Source organism: Sciurus vulgaris, assembly GCF_902686455.1.
Source record: "Sciurus vulgaris genome assembly, chromosome: 1".
Classification (NCBI taxonomy): domain Eukaryota; kingdom Metazoa; phylum Chordata; class Mammalia; order Rodentia; family Sciuridae; genus Sciurus; species Sciurus vulgaris.
This window is the reverse complement of record NC_136461.1, coordinates 40,559,779-40,578,413: the sequence shown is the minus strand read 5'-3', so window position 1 is coordinate 40,578,413 and position 18,635 is coordinate 40,559,779. Positions and strand designations below refer to the sequence as shown.

General features: G+C 35.6%; 1 protein-coding gene across 1 annotated transcript in view; it reads right to left on the bottom strand.

The window, feature by feature from the left end:
• Window positions 1-542: 542 nt before the first annotated feature.
• Window positions 543-18,635, bottom strand: part of RNF11 (ring finger protein 11) — a 36,501-nt gene continuing 18,408 nt past the window's right edge. Inside the window, exons 2-3 of the mRNA XM_079155064.1 lie at window positions 4,167-4,336; window positions 543-2,795 (exon numbers count right to left, since the gene is read on the bottom strand). Coding sequence (XP_079011190.1) covers window positions 2,624-2,795; window positions 4,167-4,336 — 342 coding nt within the window. The 3' untranslated portion in view covers window positions 543-2,623. The remainder of the gene's footprint in view (window positions 2,796-4,166; window positions 4,337-18,635) is intronic.

Here is an 18,635-nt window from a genome sequence, read left to right as displayed (position 1 = left end):
AAAGAACATTCATAGAATTTAAAAAAGTTTGTGTAAACTAAACTACCAAATATCTGAAGTATTGTAACCTGTTGGGTTTTGCATTTAAAAGGATAAAGTTCTTGTTTTTTTCCTGGTTAGGCTCTTCATACCATTTCAGATTGACTTTGGCAGGGGCAGACTGAACTCAGACACTTCACCACTGAGCTGTATATCCCCAGCCCATTTCTTAAATTTTATGACAGGGTCTCACTAAGTTGCTGAGACTGGGCTTGAATTTGCCATCTTTATGCCTCAGTGTCTTAAGTCACTGGGATTATAGGTATGCGCCACCACACATGGCTTAAATCCCTCATCGAAACAAGTTCCCATATTGGGCTTTATAAACTTTAATGCTATAACGCTTCAAAGTATGTGATTAAATAATATTAAATGCCAAGTGATAAATGCTTCCTAAAGGTATATATACCTAGAGATTAAAAGTGAGCAAATTTATACAGGACCCCCCCCCCTTTTTTTTAAAGGATTAGGTATCTTGGGAAATATTCTCATGTAATCAACTCTAACTGTAGCCCTTCACAGCTGTATCAGAACTTTATTTTACAACTTAGAAAGAGCCAAAATTGATGGATCGTAACATGGTATGTGGAGAACAAAGTCAAAGAATACAAAGTGCCCCCAAAATCATTCTGTTCATTACTGGTTCTTTCGATAACATCTGTGAAAGAAGCTTTATAAAGAAAGACTAACTTCAGTATGGAAACTGATTTAAAAAAAAATTCATTTAGCAATTTTGACAATCTAGAACAAAAGTTTTGACTAGATAACAGACATCATGATTAAGTAGAAAACACAAGAATAAAAAGTAATTATCACTGAAAATATTGCACACTTCAGCTGTTTCCTCCAAATTTGCTTTATATAATTGGATGGATATAAATTAACAAACAGAAATTTAAGCAAGATACATTAACATTTTAACAAAATCCGATAATCTAATTTCTTTCAATTTTTCTCAAATTCATTTGAGTGTTTCCATCATGGTGCTCATAAGGAAATTAACAACATACGGCTACTATAGTTGAATGTCAAATTAAGTACTTATGACATACTAAATTCTTCTATAATACAATTATGAAGAATCTTTAAGGAACTTATGTTTTGTATGTAGAAAAGTGTTAAGAGTCAAACATTCAACTCAATAAAAACAAGAAACATTTCTGATTCCTTTGTTAGGTGGAGACTGCTTCTCCTTTTGCTTATGAATGTTTTTTAGCTGTAATATCACTGAGCTGAACAGATAAATCACCTTGAGTACATAAGGAAAAATAAACACATGCTAAATGGATAAACATTACTATTACATCTTTACTAGACCATCTCTACCTCTAACACTTCAGAAGCTTAGAGATTTAGAGTATTCTTACATTAACTGCAAGAAAAATTAAAGGAGAAATTCCTTTTTTGAAATCACAACTATGAAGTCATGTGGTTATATAAATTTTGCATTTGTGTGCAAAACATGAAGCACATTTATCTTTATTCTCCCTACTGAGTCTTGTCAATCACCTAGCAGGACTTAACAGATACCTTTCCAAGAAATAGAGACTGAGATGTATTTATATAACTTCAATTACCTCATCACTACAGTAATGAGAGATGCAGTATCCTTTTGCTATGGTTCAAGACAAAAGGGAAGGAGATCACAAGAAAGAGAAATAAAAATTATTACAACTGAGAAACTACTTCTCATTAAGTTTCACCGGGGTACCACCTTCATTTTTACATAAGCATGGTGGCATAATTCAAGCTCAATAAATCAGAAATCTTAATATTTAAAATTTACCTTGACTTTCATTTATCACATTAACAACAAAAAGAATTAGATAAAACCCATAGGAAAGGGTAATATTAAACCCACTCTGCTGAGTTGATTTATTGACACATTTAACTCAATTTTTATAGAAAAGGGATAGTGCATCTCAGTTTGCTTACAAGCTAGGAGATCACTTAAAATTCTGCATTTCCTAACTGCAAACAGAATATAGCACTTACAACAGGTTATAAATAAACTGGTTTTCAAGCATAGAGCCAGCCCCAACGATAATACACTATTTAAAAAGACCTAAGGCAATGAATTCCATTTCCAATGGAAAAAAAGAACTGTGCAAACAAGCTTAAAACTACTTTTTTTTGTGCCAGTGTTATAAAATGTAGCTTTTAATAAAACCTTGACCCAAATGCCAGTAACTTCAGAAAAGAATTTGGTGGAGAGAAGAAAGTTATTTCATTTAGGAAAAATAACCACTATCTTTTTCCTAATCTTCAACACACACAATTTAACATATACAGCTGCTTTAACACGTTACACAATTCCTATGTACTGGAGCAATAACAAGATCTAAATACAATTATATTTTTAAACACTGGGTCAAGGCTTTACATAAAAATACCATCCTACTTTTTCCCCCCTAAGTTTCTAAAATATCACATACTTTCCTCAACATCTGTAGCCATCCAGGAATTTTTAGGAAACTTTTGTGCATGATCTTAATTCCTAATCCCTGGTTCTTTGGGCTCAGTGACGAAAGATCAAAACCACCAAAAATGATGGTTCACTTGAAGTCAGACGAGAGACCCTGGCTCAATTAGTCTCATAGGATGAAAGCAGTGCTGCATCAACTGGCTCCATGCAGGAGGGGCACGTGAAGGATCTCATCAACCAGTCATCTATACAGTCCAGGTGATAGATGTGCATGCACGGCAGAAATCGAATTGGGTCCCCATAAACAAAGTCCATCATACAGATCACACACCTGTGGATGCGAGAGAGAGAGAAATCACTTTTTAGGTAAGTGCCTATTCAGAACACTCTTTAAAATTCCATGACAAAGACAATTTTAGTCCAAACAACACATTAGAATGGTTTGCCTGTTACCTAATCATTACAAAAGCATGCAAACTGAATTTTTCCCCTAAGTGTTGATACATCCATATACTCTTATTTTAATCTCCTGGGAATTTGATGGGCTTCACCACAATCAGCAGAGCAAAGAGAAATGGTCACACTCTTTAAGAATCAAGTTCATTTCTGTCCTTGTAAAAGAGCTTCATATTACAAGATACACTTGTAAGAGAATGTGACACTAAGGAGGAAAGCAGTCAGATCAACTGTTTTCTTGCACTGAGTTTTTGGTATAATCCTGGAGTAATATAATTTGCATTTTAATAACTACATGTAAAAACAGAACGACTGATTTCATTCTACTTACTGGGCTGGTGTTGTAAACCCTCATCAACATGGTTTTGAATTCACTGCACTTCTCTGAGGGTTCAAGAGAACAAGCCAATTCTATGGCAATTTAGAAGTCAGTTTTCTCAACAGACTATATTCTAAGTACTAGAACTAAATGTTGCTATAGCTCAGTCAAACATTAACACAGTAAATTAGATTATGTCTGTGTTGGTGAGTTTTAAAAGGAGAATGAATGTCCTCATTAAAAGATTCTCAAAGATAATGATGAGCCCTGGGGCTAAAAATCCCCAGTAAGCAAAACTTTAGCTACAACTCATCAGGCAAAACGAATTATTTCACAAGACATACATTTCTCTCCTATCACTAAAAAGCCTCAACAATTTCAATGACTTCATAGCCTATTGATGCATTCCTGTATTTCAATTTACTTAAATATACCTCTACTCTTGAACAAATAGGCAGTTTTTAAATTTTTGTTCCCCCTACATAAGTCTGCAGTGAATATTTCACAAAGTCTGGCATGGGGTGAGTGAGGTACACATTTTGGGACAGATTCTAGGAATACTGTCTCAAAGGGTGGATAACAGAGGTAACAGTCCTTGAAATACTGCCAAACTACTTTCCAAAAACCAGTTGAGAGGCCACCAGCAATGTCAGTCCTAGTTCATTTTCATATAGGTGAATGGTTTTAACTACCATCAATTGTCATTCAAATAGACGTATATAATGGTCAGAACCACACCTCATCTCTTAGCTATTTGTATACAAAAATTCTTCCTTATTGTTACTTAGAAACATTTTCCTGCACAAACTGAGGTGTTCTAAAATAATAAATATCACAAACTTCCAAAGTAAATGAGAAAAAGCAAATTTTCCAAAAGTTAATCTCTGAAAATAGACCTCTGAAATGTATTTAATAATTAAAACTTACTCCCGGATCTTTTTTTCTGATCCATCTCTTCCAGGGTCATAAACTCCTTTAGGCAGATGCTGTATAAGGCCTATTCTCTGAGCTATCCTAATTTGTTCCTCTTCAGTCAGCTGAGTTGCTAGCCGAGTCTGGCTAGGTGTTGGATGATAAACTGGAACTGGAACTTGTTCCTAAATATTAAAAATGGAATTAAACAAAGATTAAAGACCATTTTTTCTGACAGTTGGTTCGGTTTTGTTTTTGTTTGGTCTGGTTGGGGGTGGGGACCCAGAGAAGTAGAAATCTGGGTAAATGTGTAGAATATGATTGCATTTCACTCTGCCTTAACTTTTAGCTTCTAGACTAAAACATATCAAAAAATGCAAAAAATTTCAAAAAATTAGATATCAGACCTAGTTTTAAATGATACAAACATAAGCCTCACTGAAAAACTAGCATGAAATTAAATGAAGTATTTCCCCATAAAGATGAATATGTCAAGATATATTCATTTCTGATATACCAATAGATAATATAAATATAGACCTGCCATGTAATCAAGCAGTGGAACTGTACTCAGTTAAATTCACATTCTGTAGGCTGCAATGAAGTTGTGGTCTTAGTGTAACAACATGTGTATCAGAATTAGCCATCACAGACTTACTTTTTTTTTCCTTTCCACAAAGAAAATAATGTTAAAATGCATCTACTATTTCAAAGACTGCGTATTATTGCATTAAAATCTACAAAATTCACTGTGCTTTTGGACAGTCTGTACAATCAAAAAGAGTGACATGAACCTTGTCAGCCAGAGGAGTTCCTAGAAAGGGGGACCTCAATTCACAAGTGTGGTCCTCGTCATAAGTGACTGAAAAGAATGTCAGTACACACCAGGCAGAGACACATATGTAGGAAAGTAGAGAAACATTTAAGGGCAAACATGGGCTCTCTCAAGAGAGAGATGTCTTTTAGAATAAGGTAATATGCATTCAAGGGAGACTGCTGGTCATTTGAAAAGTCAAAGGAGAATATAAACCATCTTGGGTGAGAAGCTTTTGGAGTAAAGCAAGGAACATACATTCAAGGAAAAATGAGGGCCACCTCCAGAAGGAAAACAGCAGTTCTTTGATGTGTATGTTAATATTTACAGAGGATCAGGTGCTAGGGGCTGGATTAGTGGTGCAGTCAGCTAGGAATTACATAATTTCTTACCAGTTTTCCTTGCACTCATATGTTGCCTGCTTCACATTACTGTGTGTGTGTGTGTGTGTGTTTGTTACTGGGGATTAAACCCAGGAGTGCTTTTACTACTGAGCTATATGCCCAGACCTATTTTTTATTTTGAGATAGTAAATTGCTCAGATGGCCTCAAGCTTGCAATCCTCCTTCCTCAGCTTCCTGAGCCTATGGGATTACTGGCTTGCACTGTCACATCCACTTGCATGTTACTTTTGTAGGCAAGGGCATGGGCTAAGGATGTACCTCAGTGGCTGCTGCTCATGGAATGTATGTTTTACTTTCATTGTTTCATGATCATTTCCTGCATTCCAGTGGGCATTTTTCTCATGAAAAAAAAAAAAAAAAAAAAAAAAAAAAAAAAAAAAAAGATTTTTTCTGTCTTCCCATTTCTTATCTCACCTTTAAATATTAATCATCATAAATATGGTGTGGGTCCCCTTCTCTTAATCACCTCTTCAAAATTTTATACTTAGTAAGCAAACTATTGATGCAGAAAAATTCCATGGTGTAGAGTCAAACATTGTCTCTATTCTGTCACCTATGTGCTATACAACTAAGTTATTTAATGTCTATAAGACTCAGTTTCTCCATCCTTAAAATATTAGGATCACTATAAGAATCCAATGATGTGGTGTTGTTTTGCTTTGGTACTGGGAATTCAATCCAGAATTACTTTACCACTGAGCTATATTTCCTGTGTTTACTAGTTTATTGTGAGACAGAGTCTTGGTAAATTGGTAAGGCTGACCTCTCACACTTGTGATCCTCCTGCCTCAGTCTCCTGAGGATTATAGGATTATAGGTGTATACTGCCATACCTGTGACAAATACATAAAAGTTCAGTCAATAAATATTAGCTGCTATTATTACAGCTCTGCTGTGAACACAGAGCATTTAAAACTGTCTTTTACTCTGCACTAGAGGGAAAGTAAAACTATTAAAGGGGGTTTTAAAAATTATCTAAGACCAACTCTCTCACTTCATACGCCTAAGTTTGCCTACAATCAAATAATTAAGAATAATGCTGAGTCAGAATTTTACTTTCCATGTGAGCTGTAATTTCTTCTATAACATACTTGATTTTGTCCATTTACATAACTTTCAAAAAATACACTCAAGCCAGGTGTGGAGGTACACACATGTAACCCCAGCTACCAAGGAGGCTGAGGCCAGCCGGGTCAAATTAAATGAGACGGCATCTCAAAATAAAATTTAAAAAAAAAAAAAAAAAAAAAGTGTTGTGGATGCTCTAGCCTACCATATGTGAGGCGCTGGGGTCAATCCTCATTAGCTTAAAAAATAAAGATTTGGATTGGGGGGATGGTGCTCATCATTCCATAGCTGATGGTTCACTGGGTCTGAATTCTTTATGTAAGCTATGATTTATGCTGAAAATCTCCTTTACTTCTAAGTCTGGAATTTGGTATGTGCCATAGGTGTGTATTTTAATTCACTGGATATGAGCCACCAATGAGCTTCCATAGTAGACAATCCTTCATACATGTTGTCACATGTTGGAGGAATTTAAGTGTTCTGTGTGACTCCACTAGGGAGGACTTTGAGAGCTATGCTTGGTTTCCCTTTGGTCTTCACCCCCTACGAACCTTTCCTCTTTACTGATTTTGCTTTGTATTCTTTTGCTATCATAAAGCTGTGAGTATAATTAGATGCTGAGTATTAAGTCTTATCATCAAGCCTGAAGGTTGTTTTAAGGACTTCCAATGCCAATGTTTACGGTTTGCTCCTACTTCATTTCCACTGCTACTGTTATTTCACTGCCAGGTAAAAACAAAGGAAAAAATTAAAAATTTTGATTAGAATATGCTCTAGGGCCTAAGTATAGAGCTGATGATAAAAATAATGTTTAGAGTGATGGCAATGGTGCCTGCACTGATGCCCATGTTCTTCAAATTTCATAGTATTAGAAATACTCCCTTGAAAACCAACCAAATCTCAGTATGCTTTGAATTCTTTTTTTCTTTGCAGTGCTGGGGCTCGAACATGTTAGGCAAGTGCTCTATCACTGAGCTATATCCCGAGCTCCCTTATCCTTTGAATTCGATAATAGTGGTGATCCAGCATCAACTTTTCTCAAAGTTCATTTAAAAGGACTAATATTTTGAACATTTATTATTTAGTGTAAGGAAAAAGCACTTTCAAGAAGAGATAGCTAATGGATTAACCATCAGCCTATCTTGAAGGGGTGGGAGTGTTAAATAAGATCATATGTGTATTTTTTTTTTCACCTGTCATATTCTTCACCTAACACTATGGCCGTGTTGACAGTTGAAATTAAATAGGTATAATTCATAAATTTACCTTTCTAGTCAAGATCTCCTTTTAAACTCTAGGTTCTACTTGACAGTTCCAATGTATCTCAAAAGTACCTCAAACTCAACATATCCATAATCAAATTCCCCTTCAAAAATCTGTTCCTCTTTTAGGTTTCTCTATCTCAGTGAATGGCATGACCCTATCTTTCTAAATCTATGAGATAAAGACATCCTTGACACTTCCTCCTTCTCCCTCACCCTCTCATATTCAATATATCATCAAGTTGTGGTCAATTTATTTTCTACATAAAAGGATAATCTGTTAATTTTTCTCCATGTCTATTACAACACCCCAGTCTAAGCTCTCATTTCTTCCCTAGTGTGCAGTATTAGTTAGCAAAACCTCAATTTGTTCTCTATCCATATGTTAGAGCAATTTTTTAATCATGCATTCAAAACACTGCTTTTTAGTCCCACTGGCCTTCTCCAAGATCCTTTAAAGAACCATCGTCTCATCAGAATGGCAATCATCAAGAATATAAGCAACAAAAAATGCTGGTGAGGATGTGGGGGAAAAGGTACACTTACACACTGCTGGTGGGACTGCAAATTGGTGGAACCAATATGGAAAGCAGTATGCAGATTCCTCAGAAAATGCAGAATGGAGCCACCATTTGACCCAGTCATCCCATTCCTAGGTTTATACCCAAGGACTTAAAATCAGCACACTACAGTGACATAGCCACATCAATGTTTATAGCAGCCCAATTCACAATAGCTAAACTATGGAACCAACCCAGATGCCCTTCAATAGATGAAGGGATAAAGAAACTGTGGTATATATACATGACGGAATATTACTCAGCTTTAAAGAAGCACGAAATTATGGCATTTGCAGGTAAATGGATGGAACTGGAGAATATTACGCTAAGTGAAATAAATCAAACCCAAGGAACTAAAGGCTGAATGTTTTTTGATATTCAGATGCTAATTCACAATAGGCAAGTGTGGGGTGGGGTGGGCTGGGGTGAGGTATTTTGGACTAGAAGGGGAGAGGAGGGGCACTCTATACCACTGAGTTACATACCCTGTTCTGACTGCCACTCTATCAATCAATCATTAAGACAGGGTCTTGTTAAATTGCTGAGATTGGCCTCAAATTTGGTGATCCTATGTGCTACCTTGCCCACCTCTGTCTGTGTCTGCTTACCAATGCACAGTACCTGGCACACAGCTGGAACTAAAACATTACGGGACAGCTGAATGATCTATATCAAATCACTTGTGTCAGCTATAATCTGTCATATCATCATAACTTTAAAAAAAACTGCCATGAAATGATATGAAAAATTATTAATAATTTGAATTAAGCCACAATGAAACAAAATAGGAAACTTGATATGAATTACAACATGGCTTCTCTAAGTGACAACACCTGGCTTGCTGTATCTTCCAAATATCTACCTCTCCATCCCACAAGAACTTCAATATGTTCAAATCCAAACTATATCTCTCTATACTTCCACATCCTTCTTAAACTCAAAATTTCTATACTATCTATCTAGGATAATAGCAGAGAAGAGCTTTGGAAATAAAAACATTTCATGCAATTTCAACACTGGCATGTTAACAAGTATGCAACTTTAGGCATGAACCAGGTGCAGTGGTATAACCCTGATATCCCAGTGACTCAGGAGGTGAGGCAGAAGAATTGTGAGTTTGTGGCCATCCTCAGTAACTCAGCCAGACCCTAAGCAACTCGGTGTGATGCTGTCTCGAAATTAAAAACAAAAAAAGAAAAAAACGGGGTGGGGTAGGGTTTGGGGATGTAGGTCAGTGGTAAAGAGCCTCTGGGTTCAATCCTAGTGCAAAAATAAAACAAATCTCTTTACCTTAAGGTTCTTCATCAGTAAAACAAGATCTATTTTTAAAGAATACTATAAGTAAGTAAAGCACTTACTTACCATATGATAGGGGTTCTTCGTTTGGGCTGTCCTATAATGATATCCCTAATCATCCAAAGTAGATACCTCATTCTTCCTGATTCCTCTGACTTCCTTCCCTTTATCCATCATCTCCTAAAGTATCTTATAGTCTTAACTATCATGTCCTCAGTGATAGGATACATATAAGTGCTTGCCCTTGGAGTCTAACTCTTGAGACAGGTGGAATTCAGTTGGAAAAGCAAATATATTTCAAATAAATTTAAACAATATTCTCCTTAATGCTTTCTTTAGTTCTCCACATAAGTCTACATGTAAAAAATAAAAAATTAAAATTCCAAGTGAATTCAAAAAATACATTTACCTAAGGGAAAAAATAACAGAATGAATCAAACAACATTACTCTATGTAAATTTATGATTACACAAATGGTATGCCTTTACGCCATGTACAAACAGAGAAACAACATGTATCCCATTTGTTTACAATAAAAAAAAAAAAAAAAAAAAAAAAAGAAAACTCTGAGAAAAGGTGACATTGACGGTGATAACAGTAGAGATTGATAAAAGTATGACAATACCTGGTAGAGACATTACAGCCGTGGAGGACAGGGTATAAATTAAAGTATTTTGCTGCAAGTTTGAAATGGAGTGATCCTGGTAAGAGACATCTGTATGGGAAACTGAATCTGGAGATGGCAAAGCAGGATCTATTTCATTCATGATTATTTACAAAGCTACCTTTGAGAATATACATACATGATTTAGGCTACTTTAATGGAGTTAGAAGTTTTAGTGATAGCAAATGAGGAACTATTGAAATAAGGAGGCCATTATTACTGATTTGACCAAAAGTAACACCTTTGTATCACTCCTGAGTGATGTCCTCTGGAACCATGTTCCAGGTGCTTTGCAAGTATTCATATCACGTTCCACAGGAACAGCTCTCTTGACCAGTGCAAATGTTCATGTCCATGAAATGTAACTCAATTTTAAGTCCTAATGTAAGTTTATCTACCAAAGCAATTAGATTTACATATACTTGTAGTTTACAAAGAATTTGCACATACATAATTATATTTTTATTCTTTTTGTCCTCCAAAACCCTATTAGGTAAAATTTATATAATTCATCCCTAATGGTTAATGAAATTGAAGAGTCATTTTGCTATTTCTACTATAACATATTACAATAGCATTAATTTTAGCATATAATAAGTACTCAACTAATATTTGATAACCACAAAATTAATTATTCATAAATACATAATCCTTTGAAAATATGTGTTCAAGTAAAAGTCTAATTGTGATACAATACATGTTTTAGAGCTTTATGCATATGATAACTTTATTCATGTTCAGTCTTACCAGCAGTAACAATAAAGTTTGCCTCTGGTTTATGTTTACAAGAAGCCAAGAAATGCTTCCATGTTCCCAAACTGATTATGGAAACCTGTTAATCAATTAAATATATAACTTAATTTATACAACACTTAATTGTAAATAAATGATATTGTATTTTTTCCTGCTAGTAGAATTATAAAGGGAAAGAGAAAAAAAAATAACATCCCTAACTTAAGATGAAAATACATGCATTCATTTAGCAAATGTGTATTAAGTATTTGCTATGTACCAAGTAATATTCTTGGTGCTGATGAATCAGCAGTAGGACAAAATATTTCTGCATTTAGAGGACCTAGATTCTGGATTTAAGTACTTTATCTTAGGGCTTACATTACAAGAATTTATCCTTGCAAAATAATCATCTATGATTTTGTAATGAAAGATAATATATGGGTCATGTCTTGTCTTATTGCAAATGACAGAATTCCAACTCAAATAGGCTTAAAAAATGTATTGGGTAAATGTGGTCTAATAAAGGAATTGATATTAACTAAAAAAAAAAAAAAAATACATTTACCTTATAAAAAAGGAATAACTTGGGCTGGGGTTCTGGCTCAGTGGTAAAGCACTTGCCTGACATGTGTGAGGCCAGAGGTCCAATCCTCAGCACTGCATATAAATAAAATAAAAGATCCACTGATAACTAAACATATATATATATGTTATATATATATAAGAAGAGGAATAATGGGCACTGAGGAAAAACGCAGCAACATGAAGAGGACAGAATATAAATGAAGACACAAGAAGACAAAGGAAAAAGACAGGTTCAGACACACAAAGATACAAAATATAACAAAGCAGGTTCTACCCTATGAGAAACATCTCTGAAGCATTCCAGTTGTTTGTTAATATATAATGTATCATCTACAAAATGGAGAGTGTTCTCACCGACATACTGGGCCCCAATCTTAAGACAAAAACAGATGAAAAGTAAACGTGTATCCATCTGAAAGGCACTCCATTAAATGTTGGATTCAACTTAGGGAATATGATACAATTCCAGAAACTAAAACAATGCAGTGGGGAATTGCCTAAATAATGTGCTGAGACTAGAAATAGTACAAGTCTGGTTTGTGGTGAAGGAAAAATAAAGTCACTGCTAAGGAATGCAGCTTGTCACCAAAAGCTGTATCTTTTCATCCAGCAAGAAATAAGAGCCAGCCCTTATGATTTTTCTCCTTACAGCCTGACAAACTGCTGCTAACACCACCCCCTACCCAGCTGCAGTCTCCTGCTAGGCATATTTTCCCTGAATTTTGCCAAACTTACACTTGTGGTCATAAAAAAGAAAGAAAGATTTGGAATAGTTGGTCACAATGTGTATTTTAGTCCTGAAGTTCTATTAATCTTGCTCATAACAGCAAGAAAAACCCCCCAAAGAGTAGCATTTATCTATAGTTTTTGTACATACAGTATCTAGATACTGAAAAAAAAGATATCATTTTATATTTATTAACAAAGTTTACAAAGTAGAGTTGCCTGCATGTTTGAAAAAGAGCTCTGCTTTCAGGGCTGGGGTTTGTTTTCTAAATGAAATTTACTAGTTGTTTCTTTTGATTACATAAAAACTGAGTATTTCATATACAGAACTGCATGAAGTATCCTATTTGGAAGAGAAATGGCAGGCATTATCACTAAAGCTTGTGGAAATGCCAATTAAAAGGCAGGTCTAATCAAGATTATGGGGAAACTGAATAAAGACGGATTAGAAATGCAGAACTATGCAAATATGAGGAGATACCACCAACAAAAAACCCTAAGACCTTGGGTAAGAGACACAGTAGAGTGAGTCCCCTGCTTTCCTGGTAGCTTTCTGATTTTAATTCATGTGTATCATTAAAATAAACCACCTTTCTCAGGTATTTTTAGCTAAAATTATGTCTCCCAAGCCCCACCCCTACTTTCTTCCTTAAATTCAACTTCCTTTTATATCCCACCAAGCAAACTGGTTTTGAGGGAGAAATGACATCTCTTTATGGATTTAAATGTATAAGATCACTGGTTTGAACTGGGCTCTGCACTAGGCCCAAACAAACTGAAACAAAATGCAGTCACTCTTGCTGAAATTCTATGCCATCAAAGCAAAACCAAGTTGTTTATCTGACCTTCCCAGAGAGTTAACAGCCAAATCCCCAAGCAAGCAAGTTTTAGAAAGCATGACATGCAAGTCCCCTCCTGCTTTAACCCTTATAAAAAAGAAACTTGAAGTTACAGGAGGCTAATCATTTTTATCTGTTGTTTCTTTGTTCCCACCTTACAAACTCACTGTTCTGCTACTGCCTAGTTGGGAGCTTTTATTCTGTTTTGTAGAATGGGATCTGCCCCAATCTAAATTTGCTAATAAAAGCCAACCTGATCTATAAATAAAATGGTAAAATAGCCATCATAATTTTGTCTTTTGGCAAAGAACTGTTTGCCATTGGTGCAGATCTCCCGAGTATTTGCAGGCCAAGTATTTGGTTTTTTGACTTAGCACATGAGTTTTTATTGGAACTACTTCATAACAGACTCATAATTCTGAAAATTTCTTTCTTTTTTTTTTTTTTTTTTTGCTTATTGCAATGCTGGAGTCTGAACTCCAGGGCCTCTTGCATAATAAGCATAAGATTTACCCCTGGGTCAAGGCAACTTTTTTTAAAGACTAAGGCTAACATCACCAATAAAAATCATTTATTTGACACAATGTTGAACTTTCATGTTAAGAATGTTGCAAAATAATTCTTTAGGAGATATATTTCTTGGATTCTAATAGTTTTTGAAGGTGAATAGGAAGTTAGCTCATTCAATGGACATATCAATTTAAATACTTTTTTATTTAAAGAAAAGTTTTAAAAAGTGTATCCCATTAAGGAAATACAGAATCACTAGAAAGCAAAAGGCCTACCATTTAATGTAGCACCTCTGATATATGACTCATATAATTAACCCAATTAAAATTCACAATTCAGAGTTTTGATATGTTCAAAGAATTATACAATCATTACCAGCGAATTTTAGTAATTTCAACTCCCCACTCCCAAAAGAAATCCTGTACCCATAGCCACTACTCATTTCCACTTAAGCATCCACTAAACTGCCTAATATCTTTAAAGATTTGCCTATTCCGAACATTTCATAAAAATATGATACTTTAGAAGGTGGACTTTCACTTAGTATGTTTTCAAAGTTCAGTCATGCTCCAGTATGTATCAAAACCACATTCTTTTTATTGTTAACTATTCTATCATATGGAAATACTACATTTTATGTAGCCATTGATAGACATTTGAGTTTTTTTTTTTGGGGGGGGGGAGGGAGCACAGGGATTGAACCTAGGGGTGTGCACTAGCCACATCCCTAGTTCCTTTTATCTTTAATTTTGATAAAGGGTCTTGCCACGTTATTGAGGTTGGCTTTGAATTTACCATCCTCCTGCTCATCTTACAAATTGCTGGGATTACAGGCATGAACCACGATGCTTAGCTTGTTTCTACTTTTTGGCAAGTAATACTCAAGAAAATTCACTTACACATTTTTGTATGAACTTATATTTTTCTTGGGTATACATGATTAGAACTCTGCTCAACCTCTTGAAGAACTGTTGACCCATTTCTCAAAGCATCTGCACCATTTTACATTCTCAGATAGCATGTTTAGGTTTTCAATCTCTCCACATCATTGCCAAAATTTAACAGTTAAACTTTAGTCATCCCAAGGATCTAAAGTGGTATTTTACTGTGTATCTTTTTGTGTTTGTTTTTCCCTGGTACTGGGAATTAAAAACAAGGCAATCTACCACTAAGCTACATCCGTGGTGCTTTATTTTTGAGACAGGGTTTCACTAAATTGCCCAGGCTGGCCTCAAACACAATCTTCATGCTTCAGCCTTATTAGTAGCTCTGATTACAGGTTTTGGCCACTTTGCCCAGATTCATTTTGGTTTTGATTTCCATTTCACTGACAGCAAATAATGTTCAGCATCTTTCAATGTGTTTATCCTTTGTTAAAATTATTTTTGTTCTGAATTTTTATACTCCAAACACCAGAGGAATTATTTGCAAATACTTGTCTGGCCTTCTACTGCTTATTCTTTCGCTTTTTGGTTAATATCCTTTGAAGCATACTTTTTCTTCTTTTTTTCCCTGAGGTGCTAGGGAACAAACCCCGTGCTCAACCACTAAGCAACATCCCCAGTACTGCAGCACTCGTTTTTAATTTTGATGATATCTGACTTATGTTGTACTTTCTGTATCATATCAAAGATTTTGTCTAACCCAAGTTCATAAGAAGCTACTCCTATGTAAGATTTTAGAGCTTTATCCCACTCCTCGGTTTATACCCAAGGACTTAAAATCAACATACTACAGTGATGCAGCCACATCAATGTTCACAGCAGCTCAATTCACAATAGCTAGATTGTGGAACCAACCTGGATGCCCTTCAATTGATGAATGGATAATGGAACTGTGTTATATATACACAATGGAAAATTACTCAGCCATAAAGAAGAATAAAATTATGGCATTTGCTGGTAAATGGATGAAGTTGGAAAATATGCTAAATAGGCCAAGCCCAAAAAAACAAAAGGCCATATGTTTTCTCTGGTAAGTGCATGACAATATGTAACGATGGGGGGTGATGGGAAGAAAAGAAGAATGAAAGAACTTTGGATGGTGTAGAGGAAAAAGGGGTGGGGGGGTGGGGATGAAAAAACAGTAGAATAAAACAGACAGCATTACCCTATGTATATGTACGACTACATGAATGGTGTGAATCTATAATATACAACCATAGAAATGAAAAGTCGTACCCCATTTGTGTACAATGAATCAAAATGTGTCTGTAAAATTAAAGATTTTAATAAAAAAAAAAGACTTTACACCTTTAACTTTTACATTTCGGTATATGAGCCACTGAATCGATTTTTTATTTAGTTAGTTAGCTAGATGGACAATAACTTTATCTTATTTTTATGTGGTGCTGAGGATTGAATCCAGTGCCTCACACATGCTAGGCACATAACTGTCACTGACCCACAATCCTAGCCCTGAATCAATTTTTGTATGTGGTAATGAAAGGAATCCAGATTCACTGTCTGTGTGATTTGCAGTTGTCCCAGTGCTGTTTGTTGAAAACTTTTTGAAAAAAATTTACCAAAATTTTAATGAGTATTTCCTAGAAGCCCAATGAAGTATTTTAGGTACAGATTAAAGGAGAAGGAATGTTAGAAGAGTGCTCATCTGAAGTATACCTTCTTCTTGAAGACACCTAAAATTAGCTCCACAAAGTAGGTTTTTTGACACCCTTTAGGCAGATCCACTGCTGCATCCTTCTATACAGGTAGATTCCTATTTTCCAATGTGCTATTGAAGACATCAATAATGCACTGGATCTCTATATTTTTTACTGTAATGTTCAGATTATACCAAGTATCAACACCTATAAATCTAGAGGTAGATAACTGGATTAAGTCTTGCTGTATGATTTTTCTACAGGGACTGAGAGCTCAAAGGTAGAGCAAGCATTTGTCTAGCATGCTGAAGAATTGGCAGGAAAATAAGATTTTCCCTCAAGATTAATTATTCTTTGATAGTGTAATGAAAGAACAGCTTCTACATATGATCACAAAACCCTTATAACAAATAAAAATTATTAGGGCATTGTTAATTTTAGAACTCGAATGTAAAACTGTTCTAAGCAAGGATGCCCATCAGTCATGATTTTTAAACCAAGAAATTTACTTTGAAATAAAGAAATAACCTAAATGTGCAAGAGAATAATATTAATGAAACAGAATGTTAAGTGGCTATTAAATTATACCCTTCTTTGGAAAAAAATTATTAGTCCTACACTGAGGCAACAAGAGAAACTTATTTTAATTCCAGCAACTTGGGAGGCTAAGGGAGGAGACTCATTAAGTTCAAAGTCAGCTTCAGCAACTTACTGAGGCCCTAGCTATCTAAGGAGGACCCTGTCTCCAAAAAAAAAAAAAAAAATCCAATTTACAAACTGAACAAAAAAAATGAAAACATCAATCATCACGGCATTGGGGGGGGGGCAAAATCAGGGGCACTCAGTCTCTGCACCTGGTGTCACAGCGAATTTTTAATTCTGCTGAGAATATGACTTTTACAGCTGAGTCCATTTTTTTTAAATGAAGTGACTGACATAAAATAAAATTAACACTTTAAAGTGAACAATCTAGCGGCATTTAGTACATTCACAATGTACTAAATGTGAAACCAACACCTCTACCGTCACTCTTGCCAGATGCAGTAGAGCACACCTGTAATCCCAACAGCTCAGGAGGCTGAGGCAGCCTCATAAATTCAAAGCCAGCCTCAGCAACTTGGAGAAGACTGAGCCACATAGTGAGTCCCTGTCTCAAGGAAAACAACATCAACATAAACAGGGCAGGGGAAGTAGCTCAGTGGTAAAGCACCCCTGAATAGCTCAGTGGTACAGTGCCCCTGAAGTCCATCGCTAGTACCAAAAAACATAACAAAACAACAACAAAAAACCCATTAAGGGTTAGGAATCACTGATATCAAAGTAGAAGGTTGCCACAGAAAGATAAAAATAATTTGAGGAGTAAAATTCATAGGATTTGGAGAGGACTAAAATCAAGGGAATAGACCTAACAGATCCTAATTTTTCTGATATATGTTTTTTGATATACCCAGGCTATCAAAAAAAATTTAATGATTCTAATCAAAAGTTCTCCCAACTCAGTCCAGCGTAGTACCCACCGCTATACTACCAGCCACCTAGAAGGCTAAAAGAGTTTAAAACCAGCTGAGTGTGGTGACAGCCTATAATCCCAACTCAGGAGTTGGGAACTCAGGAGGCTGAGGCAGGAGATGGCAAGTTCCAAGTCAGTCTCTGCAACTTATCCAGGCTCCAAACAACTCAGCAAGACCCTGTCTCAAAAACTAAAACGGGCTGGGGATGTGGCTGAATAGTTATGTGCCCTGGGTTCAATCCCAGGTATCAAAAACAAAAAGTTTGAAGCCAGCCTGGGCAATTTAGTGAGACACTGCTTTAAAAAAAAAAAAAAAAAAATACAGGGGCTGGGGTTGTGGCTTAGTGGTACAGCATTCGCCTCACATGTGTAAGGCACTGGGTTCAATTCTCAGCACCACATATAAATAAAAACAAAGGTCCATCAACAATTAAAAATATCTTAAAAAAAATGTGTGTAAAAATAAAAATTACAATGAAAAAGGGTTGAGAATGCAGCCGATCAGAAGAATGCTCCTGAGTTCAATCCCCAGTACCATACACAGACACACACACACACACATAAAAAACCCCCACAATTTTTGAACCTTTGAGCTCATTTTCTCATCAGGTTTCAGAAAGCAATTTAAAAATGGTCCCATTTCATACTACTTATCTTTATACATAGCTAATGGTGCTGCAACAGTATTTAACTAATTTAATAGTGTTGCAACAGCAAAATTCAACTGAATCCCTAATACCACATACGTATTAAAACTCTATGGCTCAAACTCCAAAGACTTTGAGGCTTCTAGCAACAGTGATAAAATTAGCTCATGACCTGCAAAGCAGAAACTGCTCCTCAGGGACTTCTTAACCTTTTCTGTACTATGGAAATCTTTGGCACTCTGATGAAAGTTAAGGACTCCTT